General features: G+C 36.7%; 1 protein-coding gene across 2 annotated transcripts in view; it reads right to left on the bottom strand.

The window, feature by feature from the left end:
- LOC579533 (clathrin heavy chain 1) overlaps positions 1-22,840 on the bottom strand; it is a 46,100-nt gene extending 23,260 nt beyond the window's left edge. Inside the window, exons 1-10 of one of the 2 annotated variants that reach the window (XM_030991490.1) lie at positions 22,654-22,840; positions 15,209-15,416; positions 10,133-10,401; positions 8,173-8,202; positions 6,899-7,060; positions 6,030-6,143; positions 5,412-5,585; positions 3,169-3,366; positions 1,102-1,302; positions 480-572 (exon numbers count right to left, since the gene is read on the bottom strand). In XM_030991490.1, the coding sequence (XP_030847350.1) occupies positions 480-572; positions 1,102-1,302; positions 3,169-3,366; positions 5,412-5,585; positions 6,030-6,143; positions 6,899-7,060; positions 8,173-8,202; positions 10,133-10,401; positions 15,209-15,416; positions 22,654-22,695 (1,491 nt within the window). In that variant the 5' untranslated portion in view covers positions 22,696-22,840. The remainder of the gene's footprint in view (positions 1-479; positions 573-1,101; positions 1,303-3,168; positions 3,367-5,411; positions 5,586-6,029; positions 6,144-6,898; positions 7,061-8,172; positions 8,203-10,132; positions 10,402-15,208; positions 15,417-22,653) is intronic. The other variant, XM_030991491.1, reaches the window with a different exon arrangement.
- Between the last annotated feature and the right edge of the window lie 3,241 nt (positions 22,841-26,081).

Raw genomic sequence — 26,081 nt, 5'->3', positions numbered from 1 at the left:
AACTTGCCTGTTCTAATGCACCTAGACATGATCAAAGAGCTTACAAAACTGTAAATCTTGGTTATGACTTTACAATATGGGCTCTGGATTAGAACAAACAACAAATATTTAAATATCAATATCTCACTTTTTCTATCTAAAAATCCAAGAATATATCTGACAATTTTGTTTTCTTCTTCAAATCATTAATGAATAAAATCTAAAGAGTTCTTATGAGTTAAACAATACTTCTTACCCTGGTCATTTATATAATTATTGGGTTTAATATCACATATACACTTTATTTTTTTCTTCAATTCTGATTTTTCTTTTTCTTCTACCAAATCCTTTTCATTCTGGGGAGAAAGGCATCATTAGCTGATTTTTGTTTTCCTTAGAGAGGAGCTAAAGGGAAATGACCTAGGACAGATAGTCTTGACAGTGAATAGAGGTTTGACTACAGCTAAAAATAAGAGACAAGGAGGGTCACTGCTTCATACCTTGTTTGGTACACTGGCACGGAGATAGACAGAGAGGGCCAACGTTGGGTCATGAGCCTTGACCAGGTCACCAAGCTCCTCGCTGCATTCAAGCTGCAAAAAAAAAGGATGCATTAAAAATTTATACAAGGACTGATATCAGCAAAACCCTTAAAGGCAACAACTGACCATCACTTCCACAAAACAAAGAAATAAACAGAAATCTTTCATCTCAGGAGATATTAATGTATAAGTCAACCAATTAAAAGACTGTAGGAGCATCGTGAAGCATATACTAAAAAAAAATCTAAATGAATCCAACAAGTTAATCTTCTGTTACATCGCCAAACCAACTCCGAAATGGCTCAATATAAATCAACACTTGGCAATTTAGGGTAATGTAAGTGTTTTGTTTGGTCTGTTGTTAGTCTTGTGTTGGTATCATTGGTGTGATTGGATTCTCCTTGAAGAAACAAGAGATACAAAAGACCCAGCTCCGCTAAAACGGTAGTTGTTTTCACTCGTACTCAGTTAACTGTACCTCTTAATAGGCATTGTACACACATCTGCACTGCACCTCAACAGTACGACAATACACCTGACGGTGGCCTGTACTGCAACTGAAGAAGAAGAAGAAACCAACCTTGTCTTCCTTGAGCCACTTCTCGAGCAGCTGCTTGCGCCCCTGCTGCAGGACTGGACGACACAACTCCAGAGACTCATACTTGTTGAGCTGACCCTGGTCTAGCAGGATACCAAAGTATTGCAGGAGGGGTGAGGTCTGGCCTGGCTGGGTGGGAACCTGCTGGAACCTCTGAATGGTCTGAGGGGTCCTCAGGATACCCTGTGAGAAAGAGAGGACAAAGAGGTTGGGTTTATATAGGGACAATCAAGAACAGGTGCCTGGACCACTTTGCGAGGTTGTAGATGGAAAAGAGATCAGAATAGTAATTCCATTATTACTTCTGAGAAAATACAGGGAAATAACATTCAATGAAGCTTTCAAGCAAGAGAGATTAATATATTTCTTGATATTCATTTATTCGCTCAGTAATTCATTATTTGTGTAGGTAAAATATGCCAGGTTTGAATAATAAACAGAGCTTATGCCTTAACGCAAGGCATCTAATCTCATCTTGATTGTTTGTTAAGATTTCACTGAATTCTTTCAGCATTGTGTACATGCCTAACTTGCTAACCTGCTCTAACCTACAACCTACACGTACATACAATTTGACAATTACTCAGGAAACTCTTCTAGTTCATCCTATAACCATTGTTTTGTTACTGTAGTAATCATTAAATAAAATTAAACTTAACTATGCACTACGGGCATAGGAATCACATTTAATCTCAGGTAAAAACTCAATTAACAATTAACAAAAAGTACAATCATTGAAATGATGGGATGAAAGAGAAGAAATATTACACCATAATAATAATTGTAGGAAATGATTACGAAGCACTGGCCCAAAGATTAAATTGACCAGCACTTGTCTGTCACACCTTGGGTATTTCTATATGGAGACTGAGTAAGTGCCTTCCCTATGGTATGATTAGAAAGACCACAGCTACCCTGTCTCCAAGATGTCAATATTCTTTACATTCTGACTATAAATTGCCTGTCCCAACGCACCTAGACATGATCATGATCGAGAAGCTTACAAAACTAAAAATCTTGGTTATGACTTAACAGTGTCCTAATGCAACCAGTCATTGTCCCAAGGCTTACAAAGTTGAACCACTTTTTTATAATGTATTAATTATGTCAAACCAACAACTATGCGCTACGGGCATAGGAATCACATTTAATCTCAAGTAAAAACTCTTAAATCGTTTCCTGCATCAGGATGTTCCCTCTTACATGTGTTCCTAAGTGAAACAACACATCCGCTTTTCATTTCTATTTTGTGTCTTCAATGAAATACAGTCAAACATGTACAGGAACAATACCTCAGGGAAACTCCAAAAGTGGTATAGACTATATGCAGGTGATCTTTCTATACAGGTGGTCACAAAAGCAAGTTTTGACAGTATCCACTGGTAAGTCTTAAGATATCACTGATAATTGCACCTGTTTTGGAACTGACTTGCAGTACACTGTAGTACCATTATTGACCATGACTCATACAATCTATAAATACCTATATGAAAGACAACATTGCTTCCTATTTAGCATACAGTGTACCTTTAATTACTCAGTTATCTAAACCACACATGTGGCTGTTGTTATAATTTCGAAATTGAAACTATACAAACGATCTCTTGTTATCATTGGTATCTACCATCCACACACATATCAAATCACTGTATTACCCAGTTAGTTCCTGAAATATTATAGCAATACAGTTGTGAAATAGCATAATATGTCAATAATATCCTAAACATACCGAGGTGTACAATCATATGGAAAATTAAACTTTGCAGACCTTACAATGGTTTAATTAGTCAACAATTCAATGATCAGTTTATCATGAAAATGAACAAAAGAACAGTGTTTGCTTAATCTACATTCCCAAATCTAAGACCATCTTTTTTTTTTTCTTCATGTGAGGGCCACTGTGCAACATATCCCAGGATTTGTTGTGCCCTCAGTAAACTACAGTCAAACCTGCTTTAGTGACCAACTGTCTACAAAGGCCACTTTTTTGTGTTTCCCTTTGGTAGTCACTATAGACAGGTTGGACTGTATAATCCATATCTCTCTTACCTTTGGTGCATTGGCAGCCACTTTAGCAGCCTCAGAGTAGTTGCCCTGCTGGAACAGGGTGTTGAACTTGCGTACAAAGAGGTCTTCGGCACCAGACAGGTTGTTACGGACAGCGATACGCAGGGCCAGGTCTGGGTTCTGGAGATTGTTGGTGATGTAGGGAACGATGTTCTCATCATCAACACTCACTGTCAGAACCTGCAATGAGGGTTAAAAAGTATCACAGTTAAGGTGATTCAATTTTAAGTGTAAAGTAGAGCCCTTTAAATATAAATCAACACAAAGGGCTCTGAAATGATTAATCATATACGTTCACTCTACATGAAATAACCCTATATATACAGAGTACGTTTCAGCCTCTGTTAGGCACTTATATTTTTTTTTCTTCATTGAGTCATACTACAGAATAAACAATGATGAATGCAGCCATTCCCACAAGGTAAATAACACTACAAAGCAACCACACGGTACAAGAAAAAACAAATATGTTCATCATAATATTTGTAATTAAAGTACACTATATAGGTATCTAGCTAATATTTGTTACACCATACATTCAAATAATAAATTGTCACAACACAATTTTCTAAAACCATGAAATCAACTATTTATTGTTTCCATGTTTCCATAATTTTTATCTAATAAAATGTTCCTACAATTCCTACATGTAACTCTTAAATTTCAATGGAAAGGAAAATATTTGATGTTAGTGCCTTCCAAAAAACATTTTTACTCTGTCATTGAAATATTTTTAATATGTGACTTCCATGTCCCTTGAATACAAGCAAATTTAGGTTTCTTCAAAAGATAGGGGGGGGGGGGGAGGGTTTAATATGAATGTGTACCTAATGGTCCATAACATAAATAATGTGTCACCCCAGAAATTACACCTTTTAGCATCCTACATGTACTCCCATGTATGTACTGTACGGTTGCAGGCAGATACTAATCAAATTACTGCATCATATCCTGTGTACCTCATGCATGCGTGGAGTATTTGACTTTCATAAACTCCACCCACGCCCTGCTTTCACAAGAGCACTCCATGCGTAACTTCATGTTCCCCTGCTACTTGGGCACGGTATTGCCCTTAGCAATGTGTGACCTTGCCGTACACTGCATAAGGTCATCTCTGGTTTAAAGATATTGCCAAAGTTAACCTTTACCATTCATTCCTTTATAGGAAGTGTATGATGACTAGAAATCATGTAAAATCCTTAAATCCTAGTCCAACCCTACATGTATTACTATGTAGTTTTAATGAATGAAGTACAGGTTTAAAACATTGCCATTAGCAGATACAGTATTCTAGTGAGAACAGACATGATTATTTAATACCCAAACCAAATATCCACATCATCTATTGACTAATGACTAATAATACATTAAATAAACAGAATATGGCTTTGAGCATCTAAAAATGTCAACAATAACAAATAGCTGCATTGCTCATGTTTTTAAGACTGTTCTGCAATGACATCATACCCACATGAGCATGCTGATTTTTAGCATTAATGTTAACTGCTCGTCATTATATTCTCAAGGCTAATTGTGTTTGTCAAGAAAGGGCAATAGGAAATCAATCGCTTCGCAACAGCCTACTCATCTTAACTGGCCCACGTACTGTGCTCCGTTTTACCCTCGTGATTAAGCAGTCTTAAGATTAATGCTGTGCTTAGACTTCTGATTGCACTTTACATGCACCATATACCAAACCAATATGGCTTTGATGATTATTATTATGAGACATGGCTGGATACATATATTGCAAAGAACAAACCTAAATGTATCATTTGTATGGTTTCTGCAAAATGACACATTCTAAATGTTGAGAATTAAAGTAACAATGCTATATGACATGCTACCACAGGAATGTTTTACGAAAAACATAATGGGTACAACAAGTACATGTATGAAGAAAAGAAATGTTCTCATGGAATAACTGCAAGCAATAGGTTAAATGAATAATCAAACTCTCTAATTTATTCTAATTTCCCTATAAAAAAAGACATTAAGCCAAATAAGAGGGGAGAAAAACCTATTCAAGATAGAGTGATCAGGGCAACAAATACTTCTTCACTGCTTCACAAAACTGAATGGAAGCAGAAATCGAATACTAACCAAGTCCTTTTCATCAACCTTGCATACCACCGCATTAGTTTCTAAACATAATGCTCTTTTGGAACTATTGATGAAAAGACAAGTACCTACTAAAAGAATTAATGAGTTTGTTTGTAGCTTACCTGTCCTTTCCTGTTCACACCGATGATACCAGCAGTCGTCTCATGCGCCGCGGTCACAAAGATGGTCTCACCGCTGATACGGTTCATGTAGATACAGGTTGCTGTCTCTACGTCGTACAGGTGGACGTAGCCGTACTTGGTAATGAGGAAGATGACATTGTGTTTGGGACTTACCTGGAGGAGAGAATGAAGTAAAGGGGCAGGCATTTAGTTTTATACGATTTATTTCTACAATTCAAATGAAATTACAATGAATAGGAAGAAGCATATAAATATAAACTAGAAGATTGATTAATAAAAAAAAGCAATACAAATACGAATGTGGGGGATTAACAGATAACAGGGAACGCTTCATCAATTTCATTAAATAATACATTTTTCACAACAGTTTACACATATCGACTACTAAAACCCAAGATAAGCTGTACTACTAGACTTCGAGCATGGATGTTGATGGCAGAAACATGAAGAGCATTAATTTTTGTGTAAATTGGCTGAGTGATTCAAAACATTTTTTAATAACTACTTTAATATTTCTCACTATTATTTTCTTTGCTTTCGTTTACTAATCTGTAGGTGAGTAGGGTAATGGGTCAAAGGTCGGATCTTTAGACTTACTTGCATGGCTACAGGGAAATCACTCTGGGCTTCTGGTGGGAAAAACAGCTCAACGGCCTTCTTGGTGAATGGCTGATTGCCTGTGGCTGGGGAACCAACTTCAATGATGTGCAGCTGAAAGAGAACACAAACAATTCAAGCAAGTCATTAGAATTGTTTCCATCCATCTGATTTGCATAAAACCAAACCAATCATGCAGTTCAGAATGTATTGACAATCTCTTACATTACATTTACACTGTTATTTGCTAAATGTACGCCAACTGACCTCCTAAATCAGATGATTGTCAGTTTTTGGATTTTCATGATCTTCACAGTCATATATTGCTGCTGCATAAAACACAAGTTAAGGGTTTTCCCCAGTCTGGAGATGTGGGGACAGGTCATTCATCAACTGCCAGCACATGAGTTGTATCTTGTTGAATACTTGTCTCCTGATGATCATTCCACGATACTACATTTTTTATTATTGTCCTGTTTTTGACCACTTTGGTGATAAATTCTTTAAAGCCTGTCTGCACTAGTTTGGCAAGGGGGGATTAAACCCCCTTGCAAGGTCACTGACAGGTGGTTATCTCATCAAATCAGCTCTCAATTAACATAAGAAAAAAGAAGATCATGGGGACCAACAGGCACCAATCAGGCATTGTTTGCTATATAGAGGGTGCAAGTAGCTACAAGTAGTTCAGTGGGGCTTTAAAAGAGGTGAGCATTTCAGAATCGAGGATGTATTCTCGTGGTATAGTAAATATCAAAGTTTAGAATTTCTTTGAGACAAGGCCACCCTGCTAACTAAGTGCTGACCATAGCTACCTGAATTCAGTTAATGTAGTAAATTACCGCATCTTACAACCTCCATTTGAGACTTACCTTGCCGCCTGCAGCACCACGGACACCAAAGCAGAAGAGAGTGGACAGCTCTGGGTTGTTCTCTAATTTGAAGGACGTGAAGCACGCAGCGTGACCCTCGATCGGCTGGCTGACCTTGCGTTCCACGGAGTACAACTGCATCGCTCCAACAACACGGTTTTGCTACAAAGAAGACAGAGAATTGGGAAGATGCAGGTTATAGTCATCTCTAGGAACAGAGTTCTTCACTAGCTATCATACAAAAGGGTCCTGCTATGTTACCTACTGGGACAAACTTTCAAAATTTGGGGATATTCTGATTTTAAAAGGTTATTTACACTCCAGTTTGCATCAAGTATTGCCTAGGGTCTACACATGTACGACAGTTTGTAACTGAGGGGTTTTGTTTAAATAGGTCATTTTTTATTCCCCAACCCCCTTACTGGGCTTTCTCTACACGTTAATGAATGGTAATGTCAAGCTAATTTGGATTTTTTTTTCCTTTTCAAATTAATTTAGTAAGGATATAAATGCTATGGGGAACATTATTACTGAATTCAGCAATCAACGATTACTATAATACTAATAAATATACAAGCATATTCCTAGAAACATTTCTATCTTCTAGATACAAAACAAAACTGGCTCACTTGTTTCTGTGTGAAAAATACATATCGGTCAGTTTTCACCAACAAAATAGAGAGAATCTTGATGACTAATTCTTAATTGAAATTGTGCCGAAAAGTCACTGCAAGCCACACTGAAGATATATTCTAGTTAGGGAATCATTCTCAACTCAATCATTACAACATTAATTACTGCGCTGACTGCAATTACAAAGTAATCACTTCAAACAAATTTGGCATCTACATGTAGTCACTGCAAGTAACCTATAGAGAAATCCCTTCCACCACATTTTCATTGAATCTAGCATCTTTAAGACATTACACCATGAAACAGACTTTGACTAAAGATCTGTTTTTTTTTCTTCAACAAACTAAACTTTCTTACACACAGCACTTTCAACTACGAAAGACCACATGGATGATCTACATGTACCTGGACCACAGGAGAACAGTATACCTTCACTACACAGGGGTGTTAATCCTTAGACAAGCATGCTTTGCTGCAAGGTAGGCAATCCACTACATAGCTTGGCGTAGTTGGAAGTCAATGGGTTAACAAAGCAAGTGCATAGGGGTAGAGAGAGATAGAGAGAAAGAGGGCACATGCTAAAAGCATTAGCCATTCTACAGGGTGTTAAATAAAAATAAGAGTTGTTTTGTGTCTTCTACCTGAGGAACGGATTCCTGTTCTTTTCCAATCTGAGGATAAACAATATACATCGTGTAAGAAGCAGCTTATGAATCACACTTTAACTTTCCTCTACATAACCTCTGTTACTTTGAACTGGATTATACAATGTATGCATGCTTTAGTTTTGAACGGAAAACATTTCAGCACAGGCAGTTTGTGTCCAGAGTTATATCCCTGTTCTCTGAAATTATATTTAATTCCTAATTTTCATGAATACAATAAGATTACTACTCACTTGTGACCTCACAATTTTCAAGTAATTTAGGTTTGGTGTTATCTCGCAACTTCAGAGACAGAAATAGAAGGCCCCATATAATTTGTTTGTTTTTATGGCTTCCTGTCAGAGCCTTCATTTCCTGCACTTAGCTTTAAGAGTTGTTTAGTGTGACTGCAGGATTGAAGAAGGTTTTAATTAAAGCAATAAAAATAACCATTGTAATAAGAGCAGAATAATGGAGAGCAAACAGAAACATGGATGGTTAAACATATCCCTAAACAAATACTTGTGTAAACATTAACATTGGATGCATTTCCTGCTTGGAGTCATGCTAAGGTTTTGTACGAGTCCTTGTATAAATACAGCAATTCAAAATGTATCTCATGGACTTGAATGCATGTTTTATGACCTAAAAACCAAATGTGAAATGAAATTAAAAGCAAAACATAAATGGTAACCATAATATTCCATGGTCTAGAACACCATATGATGTTAGGCCACACATGTGCAACATGTACAGTACAATATCATTCCACGGACCTACCAAGACAAGATTGGAGCAAAGACTAGCACTAATCCCAGGTCAAATCTACACCAAACCACATGAACTTGAATCCTTTTTGAACAACATCAACAAGGCTCATGTCAGCTAAAATAATTAAACTTGTGCAAAAAGAATGTACACCAGCTCACAAACGCATCCTAAAGATGAAGGATACAAATCTGCCAAGTTACTGAGAAAGTTGGTGCATTGGACAAAGAGTAAATCTGTCACTAGCAACACACAAGAACTACCTTGAACAACATTTCATCATATCTGCTAATTCAAACATGCTTTCATTGTGCAATTTTTTTCCCTCCTTGACATCTGGCCAGACAAGAAAATCAAGTCAGTCAGCTGCTTACAGCATACTCAGTACTAAGTCCTGAAAACAACATCCCATTCCAGCAAAGAAAGCAATGCTGAAAAGGCCAATGCTTTTCATATCAGTCCTTCTGTGATAGGTAGATTAGTGTACAAGCTTGATGACTCCCAGCAGAATCATTGGCATCTCGAGACACAAAGCCTACATAAAATAAACACTCTTCCAGCCATTGAGCAGATGATTACATCTAGCCAACAGAAAGGGACAGAAAGGGACAGTCTGCCATTTTCCCACTGAAGTCAATATTGAATGATTCCCGAAGTCTCTCGGTAAATATTAATATCAATAATCTTGAAATCCTCAACTGGAAAAGGCAGAGCTTCAGAGAAAAACAAAGAATTACAAGGAACCATCTGCATCTCCATCAAATTGCTGGTTAAATTTGAGCATACTTTGAAGTAAGGCAGTCTTTCTCTCAACCATATTAAGCAGACCATACCCTTATCAAACCATGGGAGATGCCTTGCTTTTCTTTATAATGTAACAATGAATTTAATCAAGAGTTGCATCAGGTTCAGAACTCATCTAATCCCTACATGTACACCTGGGCATCGATTCACGAAACGGTCATTAGTACAAGTTCAACGACATCCCATTGAAATGTGAGTAATAAACTTTACATGCATTTCAATGGGATGGCGAGGAACTTATACTTCTGACAGTTTCATGCAACATTACCCAGAACAAAACTGTGTCTTCTACTTCATTTCACCCTCTCTTCATAGAGTCCAAGGACAGATTACCCATCCTCCCTCATGGCATGACCTACATGGTCAAGCATTATTTTCCGCTTACCTGCGCTGAGATACCAATGAGCAGCAGCCACTGCATCTTGGCGTCCGTCCTGTAGTTGATGATCTGACATCCAGCCAAGCTAGAGTGACGGTCAAATGCCTTGATAGGCTGGGAGTCGCCCTCCATGCCCCAATGGTAGACGGTGGTATCCGTCACCAAACCGATAGTGTTCACATTGATCCACTTCCAGAAGGTGACTTCCTCCGTCATCGTGTGGGCCTTCATCTTGCTCTTCATCTCAATGTTGAAGATCTGGAGGGTGCGGCCAGCTACGAGAACAAAAATGAAAAAAATTACAAAGAATTAAATTTCATCAACTTAAGCACAAAAGGACACAAACAACAGCAACAACAACAATAAAACTTGTATGTCAAATATTCAACATGACTATGTGATTGAATGAACGGTGGTTGTTATTTTACCTGACTGCTAAGAAAGCATCAATGCTTGTAAGTAAGCAACCAGACGGTTGACGGCTTTAGGTCCTCTCCGAGGGACCTGGTAATGAGGATTAATGCCTTACCAAAGGGCACTAGCGCATCGCCCTGGTTTCGAACCTGGGTCACCGGATTACGAGACCACTGCTCTACCGACTGAGCTATCGCGCCTCCTCGACACGATCAACACGATCGCCTGCCAAGCTAAAACAATAATGTATTCATTTCTTAACATTATATCAACAACAATTTATACATGTACAACATATATGCCATTCTTAGATGTATGACAAAACCTGGCTGAATAATTAATTCACTCTCTTAAATATAACCAAAGGGAAATATACCCTTCAATTAGCAATATTTTTTTTCTTTGAGAGAGTTACATGAATTTGGACCAAAGTGACATTTGTCAGAATTCATTATTCATCCACTTTTTATTTTGTCAATCATATCTCTGTTTACTCATTTTGCTCCCCATTATACCCAGGACACCACAAAGTGATTTCAAAGGAATCCTTGAATTCCCTAAAACTATGCCAATTACTCATATGTATCTGTACAGGTAGCCCGTAACATCCTATCAATCCATCAACAAGAAACTATTAAGAAAAATAAATTTCCTCATCATCTTCTCCAGGTAGATTGTTACACAGCTTAAAATGTATAACATACATGTAGATTGCAGTCAACAATGATACCAGATATTGAAGCACTAATTAGTGCCTTTCAAAAATATGAATATGTCCAAAAATATGTGATTGGATAATACATGTACATTTACATGGCATACATGAGAGCACACTCAGTCATGATTACCTTCCCCAAATTAGCTCTAAAAATAATGTTTGTTTCTTGTTTGTTTGTTTATGCTGTTGAAATAAATTGTTCAATTTGTGTGTGTTTGTTTGTTGGTTGGTGTTTTTTTCTTTCTTTGATTCTCAGTTTTTCCTTTTCATCGTCTTTTTTCCTACATGTACAGTTTGTACACTAATATTCATTTAACCAGTACTGTGTACATGATTGTACATGTAGGTCAATTGCAATGGCAAACATAGTGTAAGAAGCTCTTTGATATGGATAGTGATGACTAATCTTCCACGTGTGCAACGCTACCTCGTGATTAAATACATCCTCCTCGTTACTATCCAGACATGATTAAGGGGTTTTAGATTCAACCTCTTATGATTCTATGCCAATGCTTTCCATCCATGTACATGTAAAGGATAGCCTCTTGAGAAAGCAATCAAAACCTTCAATGTTTGTGTATACAGTGTACAGAGAAAGATGCATGTGGATGCCTACATGTACACTTGACTCTTGGAATGTACAAACTAGTGCTGTAACATCACGGATATCTCCAATTCCGTTTAACCGCCTGTCAAAACCGGACGGTTTTCGGTTAAACGATTTATTTATTATAAAAAAAAAAAAAAAAAAAAATCGTTTTTTTTTTGGTTTTTTTTTGTCCGTGTGAAAAAGCTGGAAGGTAATTTAACTGAAGGCGCCGATTTGTGCTTGTGAACTAGTCACAAATAATAGTAACAATGTCGTTTTAGAATAATGTGTAAGATCATTAAAGTAAATTTAAAAATAGTAGAGGACCTAGGATAGAACCTTGTGGTACACCATGTGTTAAACTTGGATGAATATATATTGAGATCTATTACAAAGATTACTTTCAAACCAAGATGACAGACAAATTGGAGTGTTGTTCTAGTTTCCAAGTGGTAAGTCATCACACCGATTACTGAGCTGGGAGACATTGCCAGGCATAGTGCCAGGTGGAGGGGCATAAATCGAAACTTAAAAAAAAAAAAAAAAAAAAAATTATAAAAAAAAAAAAAAAAATTATAAAAAAAATAAATAAATAAAAAAAAACGGGTAAACGAAACCGTCCAATTGCAAACGGAATCCGCCATGGGCGGTCGGATACCGGACGGTTAAATCAAATTCAGTCATTTTACAACTTGGCCCTTGATATTAATCAAAAGCCATTTGTAAATATTTCTTAGTATAGAACAGTGGGAAATACATTTTTGCTTTATACAGGGGCTCTTTAAAAAAATATCTTTTAGAGATAAAGTGATTTGATTGCAATAATTTAAACGTATTTTATTGATTTTGTCCATAGCTCTCTCTGAGTTATAATGAGCTAATTTAAACAGTGCTCCTTTATGTTCATCTCTTCTTCTTTTTTTCTCTCTCTCTCTATCTCTTCTTTTTTTCTAGGCTCAACAAAACTAAGATATGCCTGCAAATGGCCCACTGGAAATTGTACAACATTCAGAAATCAAAGTAGTAAAGGAGGAAAACAATTTTAAGCTTTCCAATTATTACATGCTTGAGAGCTCTGTTACTTGCACTCTCATTTCACCTGAGAAAGTGAAAATAAGTCAAGTACTAAAAAGAATTCCCCACTTCTGTGCCCTTTGAAAGTGATGCATGTCCACTACTCTGGCATCCATAGCTCAAAGGGTTTCATTGTAATCTATGCAGCAATCTTAATCTGCTGACATTCGCAACAGTGGCCAGTAAGCCTTGGGTGCATGCATAACGTACATTACGCCATGCTATTCGTCTCATTCGCATTTTAAATGAGTGGTTATGCCACCGACCGACCGACTGACTGACGCAGTTGAGCGAAGTACACATAACGGGGCTCTCTATCATCGGCACATGGATCAGTTGACCCATCCCACTAATTGAGTCCTTGTATTGATTTTCTAGCCTCGTATTGCGGTATCCCCTCTGGCCTAGGTGAGTGGCCCAAGCCTGATCCTGCCTAGGATATCGGGGCGTGTGAAGGGAAATTAAAAAGCTAATGGTACTTATTGTTTTTTTCAATGGACGTGAACCAATTGACCAATGAATAAAAAATATTTTTTCAAAGATATAGGGCCTGAGATGAAACGCATATTTCTTTTCCAGACAAATATGATATACATTGTCAAGTATTGAAGATCATGACAAATTTTTAAGTTAAAACTTTAATGGGATTCATTCTGAATTTTAAGCAGCAATTCTTAAAAGAAATATGAAGGCCTGAAGAAAAGACTTTCTTGATAAGAAGAGAATTTTAAAACTGGTTATAAGTGAAGATCACTATTGATATGTATCTCAGCAAAATAGGGACAGTTAAACAGACATTTTTGTTGTTGAAAATTCTTTACATTTTAAGGTCCTTACTGAGTACCAGTACAGCTCAATCCTTCATACTAGGTACATGTGTTTAGAGTCAGGAAAACATAGGGCCTACATGTATGTTTTGTCTTTAAATTCTGGCTAAAATATCAATATTTTTATGGTGATAGTTTTGTTTTTGGTTCTGATAAGTATATGTGCATGTCTGCTGAAGTAATTGATCGATAGAAATTCAATATTATTAGTATGAGAGATACATGTAGTGTAAATAGGTGATTATACATCTGTTGAGATCCAGAAGATGTGTTATCCCCTTCTGGGTCTCGATGGATAATTTCTCTTTGCATAGCTTCCAATCATCATAATGAAAATGGAAAGTTGCTGTTGGATGATTATTGGAATTGAAATGTAGCAATTTTGTTAGCCACCACAAGTCCACTATGACATGTATTTTTAGCATTGCCTATCAAATGAATAAATGAATATATCTATCTCTAGAAAAGAGCATTTCAATAGAAAATTAGATAAATTCAGATTCAGATTTATTTCCGTTTCAAAACAAACAAAATATAAACAGACATAATATAATACAGTCAAATATAATATAAACAAAGTAAATTCAGTATTATGTAGAACAAAATTTAGTTGATAAGAAATATTGGGAAAAAACAGTACTGAACAATAGAAAAAAAAATGACCTTGATGAAGTAATTCAAAACGGAGGGGCTTGCTAAAAAAGCAGAGCTTGTATGAGGCAAGCCCCTGACTGTGTAAAGAAGCTCATTCATTATAAAGCCATGTATTCAAAGTACATACAATGAATCCTAAATAGTGTTTATATTCATAACCTTGATTCTGTCTTGATCTAGCAGTCAGCATCACGTACGCGTACACTACTTACAGTATGTCAGAGAGCTTTTTATCTTTATCCCGAATCACAAATCCGCATAGGAAACCTAGATTCTAAGCGACAGATATTTGTGGGAAATCAAATGATCCACACATCAGGCCAATTTGGAAATCTAGCTTAGTCAGGGTACATATATTTAGGCATTGATGAAAGTGAGAAGGTAGGAGCTTAGCGTCAGTCAACTCAGTGAGTACTGCATTACCTACATTTATCCAAAGTTTTCATTAGAAAAAAATCTGTCTCACAATCCATTGCACAATTATAATTAACGTTTATACGTATGAAATGGTTTCTGCTTTATAACAATAATTATGGACAATCTGTATCTTAAAATTAATAGTAATGAACACACCTGATGCATAATTCAATGTGCAATTTTGAGAATGGTAGGCGAAATTATCTGCTTTTATCATTCATTGCCATATTAAGTCAAGATCTAAACTATATAAAGGCATTTTTAATGTTGGGTTGTTGTGCAGAGGGCATCAAGAATCCTGCAAATTTATATTTTGTAGATGACAGAGTTCTTTGCTTTCCTTCATATTCAAAATGTTCACATGAATGTAAAACTGTATGACCTCTCACCTTTGAGGGCAATGACCTTGCTGGCAGGGTTCATGATGGCTGAGTCTGCAGAGATAGGTCTTCTGATGGGGTTTGCGGAGTCGTTGAGGTCGATGATGACCACCTGGGCCTGGTCACCTACCTTCTCCCTCACGCAGATGAACTTGTCCGACTCCATGGTCAGGGTGCTGAATCCGATGTTGGCGGCATTGATGCCCAGATTCTGGAGCTGTTTGGAGTAAGATATATCACATACATTAAAGTTTTACAATACTTGTGTGATATTGTTTCAATTTCATCTAGAAACTGATGCTGCAGCATCTATTACTGTTTAATAAATTTATTGCGATAACAAATATCATTTAATAGGGGCCTACAGTATATGCAGTGTAATTATATTGTCAAAAAAATGATCTCTTTATATTGAATTTTTTACAAGAATATTAATCATTCAATTACATTACCCCTTGATTCTGTATGTTTTGTGTTGCTTTATGCTTAACATTGTTTTTAATAAAGTCTAATCTTTATGTATTTCTTCTACAGCCAAAATAACTAGGCAAATACAATGTACATGTAGCAAATGTTGAATGCTCACAAGAGTTTTAAATATCAACAGAAATATTCTCATCTTCTTATTTTGTCATAGAAAGTTTAACAGAGGGTGACAGGACAATTGCTTTTCAATTACAATCAACCTTTTCTCGTCGATAAATGCTGCTTTTAAGTATCTTTTAAGGTGAAATGCCTTTAATTCAACATTAAATATTCAAAGGATTTGTAATGCGTCAGGTGTACTCTATTTCGTAATTGCCTGTAAGGCTCTTTAGTCTTCAAATATTCATGAATTCCACTCTTAATTCAGCCAAGGTTAATAAACTCCTCTTATCTTCTATTAAAAATGAGGGGAAATACCAGCGTCTCCAACATTCTTCATTACCATTCACCTTTCTGTACATCGTCAATACAATTTTATGTGTTTTTTTCCACATCATTTAAATGCAACCATCTTTCACAGTCACATGAAAACTGCTACCTCAATAAACATATGGACATTCAATTCCATCGCTAAAAGATGCACACATAATTCTTGATCAAATCTAATCCATAGGATAACCACACACACACATGCATCTATTGTACCAAAGCATCTCATACACACAGCATCTCACACATGCACATGAACACACAACTCCTTTGCTCACCACTCTGAAAGCCATAAATGCATTTTTGCTTTCTGTACAAAACTCATTACATGTACAGTATGCCTGCTTGATATTATTTTTTTCCTCTCCTCTTCTGAATGAAGTAGACTATAAATAAAAATAGTGAGATGACTTTTGTTGTAAATATACATGTACATGTAATAATAGACCTGAGCCCCTTCCTTCCAAATGAAAAATTAGAAAAATAGTACTGTTTGAAATCTCACTGTACTGTTGATAAATATCTCGTAGAGCAAAATAAAATTATAAAGGATTACTTAAAAACTGTTCTCAATACCATTTCAAAACAAATTATACGGCCTATACTTTGGTAAGTTACGGTATGCCAATTTAGAACGGAAATAGCAAGGAGTTATTCCTTAAAAATGGTTATCATTTCATTTGATTTAATAAAAAGTATCATTTCCTCTTCTACTTCTGATTGAATACACATGTACATGTACATGTATGTAACTGGTATCAGTTTCTATGTGCATGTATGCAATGTAAATGCATTCAAATTAACAAAACAAACAAACATATAGGCCCAAACCTAATATTCAATTGAATTGATTCGTACATACATGTACATGTACAGTACATGTACATGTACACGTAGAGTATGGTAATTTCAATTCAATTAAAAGAAAATTGTAATAATGAAAAAGGTTGATTGGTGCAAACAGTGGCAGAATAAAAATGTCTAAACTACACCTTCGGACCTTCCTGACAATTTATTCTAGGAAGTGGTTTACATTCCTTCGATGACCCAGAGGATGTTCATCATACATAAATTCCAAAATAGTTTGGATATAAGGTACCGGTAACTGATGGTTGGAAGAAAAAAAAGATGATACCTTTAAACCAAATTAACTATTGTCATTTGTCAGCTCATATTGACATAAAGTCTGAGTTGGTTTTACTTTAGAAGGTCACAGTCACACATCTGGTTAAATTCTACAACTTCTGATGGTGTAATCTGATCATACAAGATGTTTCTATTTTCATTTCAAGTGACACATCTGTTGCTGTTAGGAGAAATGTCAACATGTACATGTACATGAACATGTAGGCTTAGATTTGCATGTCTGTTCATCCATGTGAACCTTGTCTACTGTTAAAAATTGATTTTCATGAACACTTTAATTCATGTGTACATTGTTTTCACATTGTCAACCAGTAAATGTAAATATATTTGTAAATGTAGATGATGTTCAAGATTATTATCCTTTCACTGCTAATTTGATCTTCTCTGTATAAACTACTTTGTATGTGTGTAGCCTTGTCATGCAAGGGCATTAATGAACAAAAAATTATATGTTGGTTGATTTAGTGTTCATAATATTAGGAAATCAAATTCTATTTCTGGATTGATAAATTGCAATATGTTTTAATGCAGACTTCACATACATGTATATGTACATGTTCATAAATACTAGGCCTACATTCTGCTGCAGTTGGCATGCAATTAAAGCATGCCCTGCTAATGAATTCACTACCGGTAATTAGGAGAAGTTCATGACCTATGATGTCACTGTTTGTTGTGATTCATGTAATAGGTATTTCAATTCTTTGGACCCCTTTCTCCCACCCATCTGCCCTCAGGAATGCACACAGCCACATACCCAGAGGACGTTCCTGAATCACTGAATACACTCGTGGTTTTATGAATGGGTGTGCATGCAAATCACCACTACACTTGCATACTACCGTATATCAATGTATCTGTGGCTGAATCAAATTACATGTAGCCAATTCATTCAGCCAAGCATGAGTGCACAAATTTACAACGGCCCATCTTGGATTTCTATACAAGAAGTACATGTCCACTCGTGTTTGATGTATTAAAATCACTCTTTAATTTCATGTGCATATATGTAAAGGCAAAATATTCATAAGCTTTAATTATTTAATAACTAATTTGTTGTAACGAAAAGATTGGATTTCTAGTCCCATTTTCATAATGTAATCATATTTAATGCACACATCTTTGTTAAATGCCTCGTTACAAATTATTTCATTCACCTGTTACGACTAATTGTACTTCAAAAGTTGGAATGCAAATTGCATACATTACGTGTTGTTAGGTAGGACAAGCCAAAATCTTTGATCTACCTAGCAACAATTGCAGTTGCATAGCAACTACCAGCGGAACATCGGAATGTGAGAAAAATAATTGATTGTTGTTTGCAATGTAAATGCAGCTTTTTAACTGTTTTTGTTCTTGGTTAAATTTCCATGGTGCAGGCCATTCTATTCTGGACACTGACTTACATAAAAATTTACTTATAAAAATTCAATGTTTATAATATAAGTAACGTATAAATGAGCCTATGAATAATAATTTTGATTTGTGTATTATTAAATAACTTGCAGGAGATTCATAGCAAGATACAATAATGGAGAGTTTTCTGTTTCCTGTATTTCAGAGTCAGCCTAGCTCATTAAAGAGGGTGTAAACTGACGAATTGAGGGACACCATCTACGTCTCCTCTCGGACAACTGCACGTAAACGAATGGACTTGATTAACGGTAGTCAGCGACTTAATCTCTACATGGTCAGCATTCACGAAACAGACCATAGTACTCCTCATGCTTCGGTTTCGCGTATGTAGCACGCATGTGATTGCTGCAGTCGCATTGTCTGTAGTCGTATTATACTTGATCGGCTTCAAGTCAGGACACGTAGTCTCGTCAGTTTACACCCCCTTTAAGCTAAAGTATCGTCTTGAGGTTTCCTTTTATTGTGAAACAGGTGGTCAACATCAAATTCTTAAACCTGTGATGCCTGGGAATGGGATGGGTGCAGGAACGGTTCTTCATAGCTGGCAACCAGATCAACCATAGACGGTTGGTTTAGTCCAGACTCTAGAGGGAAATCTCAACTGTTTTTAGTATTTACTTTGTGGAAGGAAACGTAATAGTCTCAGGGCTCTACAACGGTTGCTTCCTCGTTTCCTATCTGGTGGACACCAAGAGGTCATCTAGAGTGATTGACTGAGGTGTAATACAGTGGTTCATCCTGCATACATACACTGAAAGTCACAATTTGGAAAGGACATGATACAAATTCAATATTTATAAGGGTAGTAAAGAACTTTTGAAATTAAAAAAAAAGAAGAGGATTTGACACTTTATGTTTGCTGTGTTTAAAGTAAATGATGTTAATTTTCAAAGTTGCTTTGTAAGATATTTTATAAATAGAACCCCACAGGCGGAATTTGTGCAATTTTTATTTGCTGCCGCTAAAATTCTAAATTGAAACCTGACAATTTTTTTTTCAATATTAATATACTTGTACATGTAGCCCTACATTACACAACACCTCTTCAAATAGATTGGCTCTGTTCACTTTCACTGACTGGTCAGGAGAACCAATTTAACTTCTTGATTACTCAATGTGCAGATCACAAAGCACAGAGATCTACCGACATCACACAGAAAGGGAAAAGTTGTTCAATAATTACATTTAAATATGAAGAAAGAATGAAAAAAATCATACAGTTGTCTGCAGTACATTTTGCAACATGAAGCTAAAATGCTAAATGTAGACAAAATACTTTACAAGTAAACAGGATCCTACTATAATGAAAAGGAATAAAACAATTATATCTGACACTTCAATTAATAGAGAAACCGAAAAACAGTTCAATGCCAACTGCAGTATCACATAAGCTTGCAGTTTGGAACCCTCATACCATTCTACATGGCATTCACTTAAATGTCATGATATAAATAGCATTGACTGAATCACACTGAAGTTATACAAATGACTTCATCCTGATTTTTTTCTGGCTCAGGAGGAAATGTCTGGGACTTGACACAACTTACATTGTAAATGTGGAGAGACAGAGAAAGAAAGAAAAAGAAAGCAAGTGTGAAATCCAGACCATCCAACTCAGAAATACCTCTTCATCAACTGTGTTTGATTTATCTACACATGTATTCAATGAAAGTAGGCTATCAGGACTTCAGGAAGTCTGTATTTAGATATAAATGTATATATATATTTTTTTTTTTTTGGGGGGGTACAGATTTATTCTGCCTAGTTCTTTGCTCATTTCTTTGCTCTTTTCACACAACTAGAAACCACATTTTGCAGCAAAGGTCATACTGTAATACATTCAGGCAAAAAATTTATGGATGAAATAAAATTTCAATAAAATATTTGAATTTGATGATTTATGTGTACTGGTATTCTGAGAAAGGGAACATCTCTACATGCCATCAAAATTACTTTGGAATTAATATTTTTAGAATGTAAATTTATACGATTTAGGTTTTTTTTTTTTAGGAGTAGAATTCTTCCCAAATTGTGCATGGTTGATGACAGTCATATGAAAGAATACATGTGGGCTTAAAACACAGGAGAGACCTACAGTACATGATGTACATGAGTGTACGGGAACTGTGAAGGAGATACGGTAACAAGAATAATTGTATACAGCTATTTTTTTCAGCATGGTTTCCAAGAATCATTATCATAAAACTATGAGGTAAGTACTATGAAAATACAAGCTCTCGAAGGGTTCCCTTTGATTGTGATGGGTAAGGTACAATCAGCACAGGGAGCAACCATCAAACTTTAATTTGTTGATTTAGCCCAGGTACATAGTCTGAAGGGGGCAAACTATTAATGCAATTATGGACTTCTTAATGTACATGTCTTGTACATTGTGGCAGATTTTATGACATGTGATCACCCCATCAGGTGAGAAAAATTATGACAACTTGAAAAGTATCACTTACGATCATAAAGATAAATATTTGATTTCCTGCCTGTGGTTTGGACCTTTTGAGTGTAGCAAAGACTGTACAAAAAATGATGGGTGTCTTTTGGTCTGGCAATATGATTTGCACACGGCTAACACATTCTTAATACTGCCAGACGTTTAGCATAAGTTTGTAATTTTAGAGAAGTCAGATTGAACTGAACAAAACAAATTTATCTCATGGGAGTTTTCTACAGTCAATGAGGATATAAATGCAAAGTCATTAGAACTTTTAAGTGTGCCTATGATGGAATATACTAGTACATGTATGTGTCCTTAGCATTATCAAAATCAAAATATTTATGACATACTTTAGGATTTCAGATAGGAGACCATGATATATTTTATTATAGGCTCTTTTCAGCACTAGCATCACAGTTTGTTCATTTCCAATACAACATGAATTTTAATGGACAAATTGAGATTGGTTTTGTTTGTTAATGGACTGTGAATGGGTATCCACTCTGAAAGGACTGGTTTCCACTCAGATGTAGGTACTCTTTGTGGGGCTTGCGCTCGTCAGTAGGGTGCACAGGAAAGTGATTTTTCAGGGGGTTTAAAGATTCTTTGTAGCTCTCTGTAGCTTTAAGAAAGGTAGATGTAGATGTAAGGACAGGTGCACGACAAGTCTGAAAGCTTCTATCTTGAAGATATCGATGGTTGTTCCACTGAGAGTGAGACATCATCTGGTTCCGCTGACCGCCGTTAGTGTATGGTGAAGGTCAACAAAATGTCAGTTTATTACAGAATTCCCAAGAGCAAACTGTTATTTCTGTCTAGCAACTAGTGCACAACTTGATCAAAATAGGCCTAGAGCTAGGATTAGTCTAGGCCTAGACCTATGTCAATGTCATTCAATCATGAAAGACAATTAGGCCTATTATATTAATATTTATAATTATAGATCTAGACTAGGTCTAGGCCTATGTCAATTTCACTTCAAGATCTCAGCTCTGCGATTTCTGCATGTATTTGTCTGTTACTTAAAATAATAGATCTAGATCTATATATTTAGGCTTAACTCTACACTGTGCAGGAAAAACTACAAATTTAGTTTCACCAAGATTATGAACCTCCCCTTTTTCAGTGCAGTGCATATCTGTGTCTGACAATCATTCAGACTTTATTTTTAATTTTGATATATTCTTGTCAGATCTTGACTGTAGAAAACACCTTTGAAGGTCTGGTTAGAGTAACTAACACACTAGAAATATCACATAATCGTTCATTGACATGGATAATTATATGTCGAAATTTATGTGAATTAGTGAAACATAATGTATGTAAATGAGAAAAGAATGTCGATCAAAAACCGGCGTTATCTTTTTTTTACTGGAGGGCGTGTATCTCTCACACATTTCTTACACACATGACCGTACACACTCACCGGATCTTTATATTGATGAATCATACACACAGGCCATACACCTTACACGTACGCGATACTAAAAATATACCTTACTGAAACCTGTAAATACCGACGGCTTACCTGCAAATGCTCCTGAAAACGGATGGGCAAAACTTGCGACATCTTGCTAGATTCTGATATCCACTAATATATTAAAGTTTTATTTCCACAACCTGAAGAATTGAGAAGAATCAAAGAAATTTGTTAACGGTGTACCGACCAAATGAACTCATGCAGGCCGACATGAATAGAGAGAAGCAGCAAATAGTTCCGGATAAAATAATATCCATTCCCTTTTACTGATATAATAGCTATAGCTCATTAAATAATTATATATATCAAAGAACATAAATAGTGCAATTTTGTAGTCATTGTTTAAACTTAACAGATTTAATAGATCGAAATTTAAAATACGAAAGTCACTTTTCTATTACTATATTCTTACTCGGTGAGTTAACTAGCCTTGCCACATATTGCCAATCCCCCGCGAGTATACAGACGCGAGCCGAGTTCAGTCAATCGGCTCGCCAATAGCTTCCGGGTGCCCGAATCCCGTCAGGCCGATTTGGCGGTCTGCTACTGAAAAGTAACCCAACAAAATCAATAATTTTAGCAATATTTTATGAATGCAGCTTACAGAAAATCAACGATGAATGAGTTTACGACGGATTTACTCAACCTGTGATTTTTTGCATGGCTGCTTTCCACTGCTAGAGGAATGCAACTTGTAGTCCAGATATTATGGGTTCATTAATTTTACTGAAAATCGCCCTAAATAACCGTATTATTGTCACGATTAATAAACGCTAAATCCTATTTTTTAGCATTACGGTGAACGACGAATATTTCTTTAAAATTACTTTCAAAATAAGCCTAATAACCTTATAGGTGAAGATAATTCAGTCTATACTAGGGGGCGGAGCCCACTATATTACGTATAGCAGAGGACTAAACTAGGCATATTTACAAGGAGGTGGAGAGATGTTATGGACTCTTTGGTAGGGCCCCATTAAAACTTACACGCACTACACAGGGTCGTGCGGGGGGGGGGGGGGTGGGGTGGGGGTCGGTGGCGGATCCAGGGAGGTAGGAAGGAATTCCTTAAAATGCTGTGAGCGTCGAAATCGGCAGCCTAGCATAGCTTGGTAATGTTGGAGCGCCTTGAGGACCTTGCAAGGTTGATACGTGCCCTATAAAAGAATCCATTATTATTATTATTATTATTATTAAAAAACGTTGATTTTTATTTGGTGACGAACCTCAAGGAGGAGGGGGGTGCAAATTTTCAAATTTTCGAGGGCAAACAAAAATTAGTGTTGCTCACTACCTCCCACCCCCTCCCCCCCCCTCCCCCCCCCCCCCCCCCCCCCCCCGCTTATCCACCGGCTGGCTGTTTCGCTGCTAAATATTTTCTCACAAATTTGGCCCCTCCCCTGCTGGATCCGCTCCCTGGGGGGGGGGGGGTAATTGCTTTACTGCGCTCCACCTTGAAATAGTCGGGGCGGTCGGTGGGGGGGGGGGGGGGTCGGTGGAATTTTGTTATCAGGCCGTCGGAATAAGCATCACTATGTCAAGGTCTTAATTGACTCACACTCACAAACTTTACCCCCCCCCCCCCCCCAGGACCCCGGCAACAATTATAATCGAAGTGGTGGTATACAGGTAATATGCATCGGATAATGACAATGTTTATATTGTTACTGTTCAGGCCCTGTACTATAAATCTTTCTTTATTAAAATCTGCATATTGATCATTCTACCCCCCCCCCCCCCCCCCCCCCCCCCACTCCGGGGTCGCAATGACCGCATGCGTGTTACCAAAATGTCCGGTAAAGGGGTACTCTTCACGCACCAAAGTCCGGCTCGTACATACACAAACAAGACTTTACACACCGGACTTAGGGAGTGTTTTCAAAAGGAGGGAACACAGGGTACCCTAAATAACACTGAGTGGGGGGGGGGGGATTTTTTCAGGCTTTATAATTATAGGCGCTATATCTTCAGTTGGACTTTACTGATTGGAATATGGACAAGATAGATACTGTATACTATGAGAAAATTACAAGATACTATGCTTTCGGAAATTCGGAATGATTCTTCGATATGCAGAATTACTGAAAGTCATCTATAAATTATGTACTATATTTGAAAACTATCAAGTTTAAATGAATTTTTAGAAAAATGAATTGTAAAATAGTGATAGGGACTTGTAAAATAATACAACTTTATATTCAGGCCGGCTTTGCCCAAATGGAAAAGCCCCCAAACCGGAATCATAATGATGAAGCACAGTGATGGTAGATGGCGCTACCAATTTTCGGCGAGATGTTTTTGAGCTGACATGAAAACAGAAACTGCTGGGAAAAATAATAATCGTGCTTACTTCATTAATATTCCGCCTTTGCGAACCATGTATCACAGTCGGGATATAAAGGGGTGTATAATTATGACCCATCCCCGCCCCCGTAAAAATTTACCTGCAATATTGGACCAAAGGTAATATGAAAAATAAAGAGAAGAAATGATTGCTTACAAATTTAGAGTTTAAAAGGTGACATGGGCCAATTAAGCCTCCCTATGTATCCGCCAATACCCACAATCATGACGGCGCATGGTGTATCGACAAACTTTGATTTGATTTTGATTTTTTTTTTCTTTCTTCAAATTGAGAAGTTGAGTGGTTAAAAAACGAAGCAAGTGATTAGAGGCATGAGAAATAGACCCCTGCCCCCCACCCCCCCCCCCAAAAAAAAAATCAGGTGTAATTGAGGCAGTTTTCTTGTTGTCGACACTAATGTCGCTTTAGACTTCGTTAGCTCCTTCCACTGCTAATTTTATCGTCAAAAACAATGTTCACTTCACATTCGGAAAAATAATTGTGCGTGCTGCCCATCATTATCTTATGTCAAGAGGGCGGGGAAGGGGTTAGGGCCCCCACCAAAATTTGGGAATAAGCAATTCTCAAGCGACCGCCACCGTTCATATTGATTTGGGCAAGCGATGACATTGTCGTAGATGATTTTTTTTTTTTAAATAAGCAACAAAAACAAAAAAAAAACCCGCATATTTAGGAAATAACTATCAATTTCCATTCACCTTCAAATCCCCTTCGGTAACATGGGGATTTTGACACATCTCTTGTATAAGAGGGCTTTTGTATCGTTGTGGTTAATGTTCTTGTAGAGGACATTGTACCATTCGTTTTACTTCTATATGAAAAGACCTGAAACAGCATTAATATCTTTTCATTAATTTTGACCGACTGAATTTTGAAAGCTCGCCATCCAGAGTTCATTATCTCCTTGAAATTTCTTGTCCTTCTCGTGAAGAAAAACCCAATTTTAAATTCATTTGAAAGAAAGGTTAGATTATTCTTGTTATTTTCTTTTCAATATGATGTCAACATTTTACCAGTTGTTTTTAATTCAGTTTTCTAATTTACTACTCCAACACCTTTCAATCACTCTACCATTTCTCTATATACCCCCCCCCCCCCCCGAATGTATTAA

Source organism: Strongylocentrotus purpuratus, unplaced genomic scaffold (assembly GCF_000002235.5).
Source record: "Strongylocentrotus purpuratus isolate Spur 01 unplaced genomic scaffold, Spur_5.0 spur5_scaffold_2, whole genome shotgun sequence".
Lineage (NCBI taxonomy): Eukaryota > Metazoa > Echinodermata > Echinoidea > Camarodonta > Strongylocentrotidae > Strongylocentrotus > Strongylocentrotus purpuratus.
The sequence above is the reverse complement of the archived record's forward strand: the minus strand, read 5'-3'. Positions and strand labels throughout refer to the sequence as shown.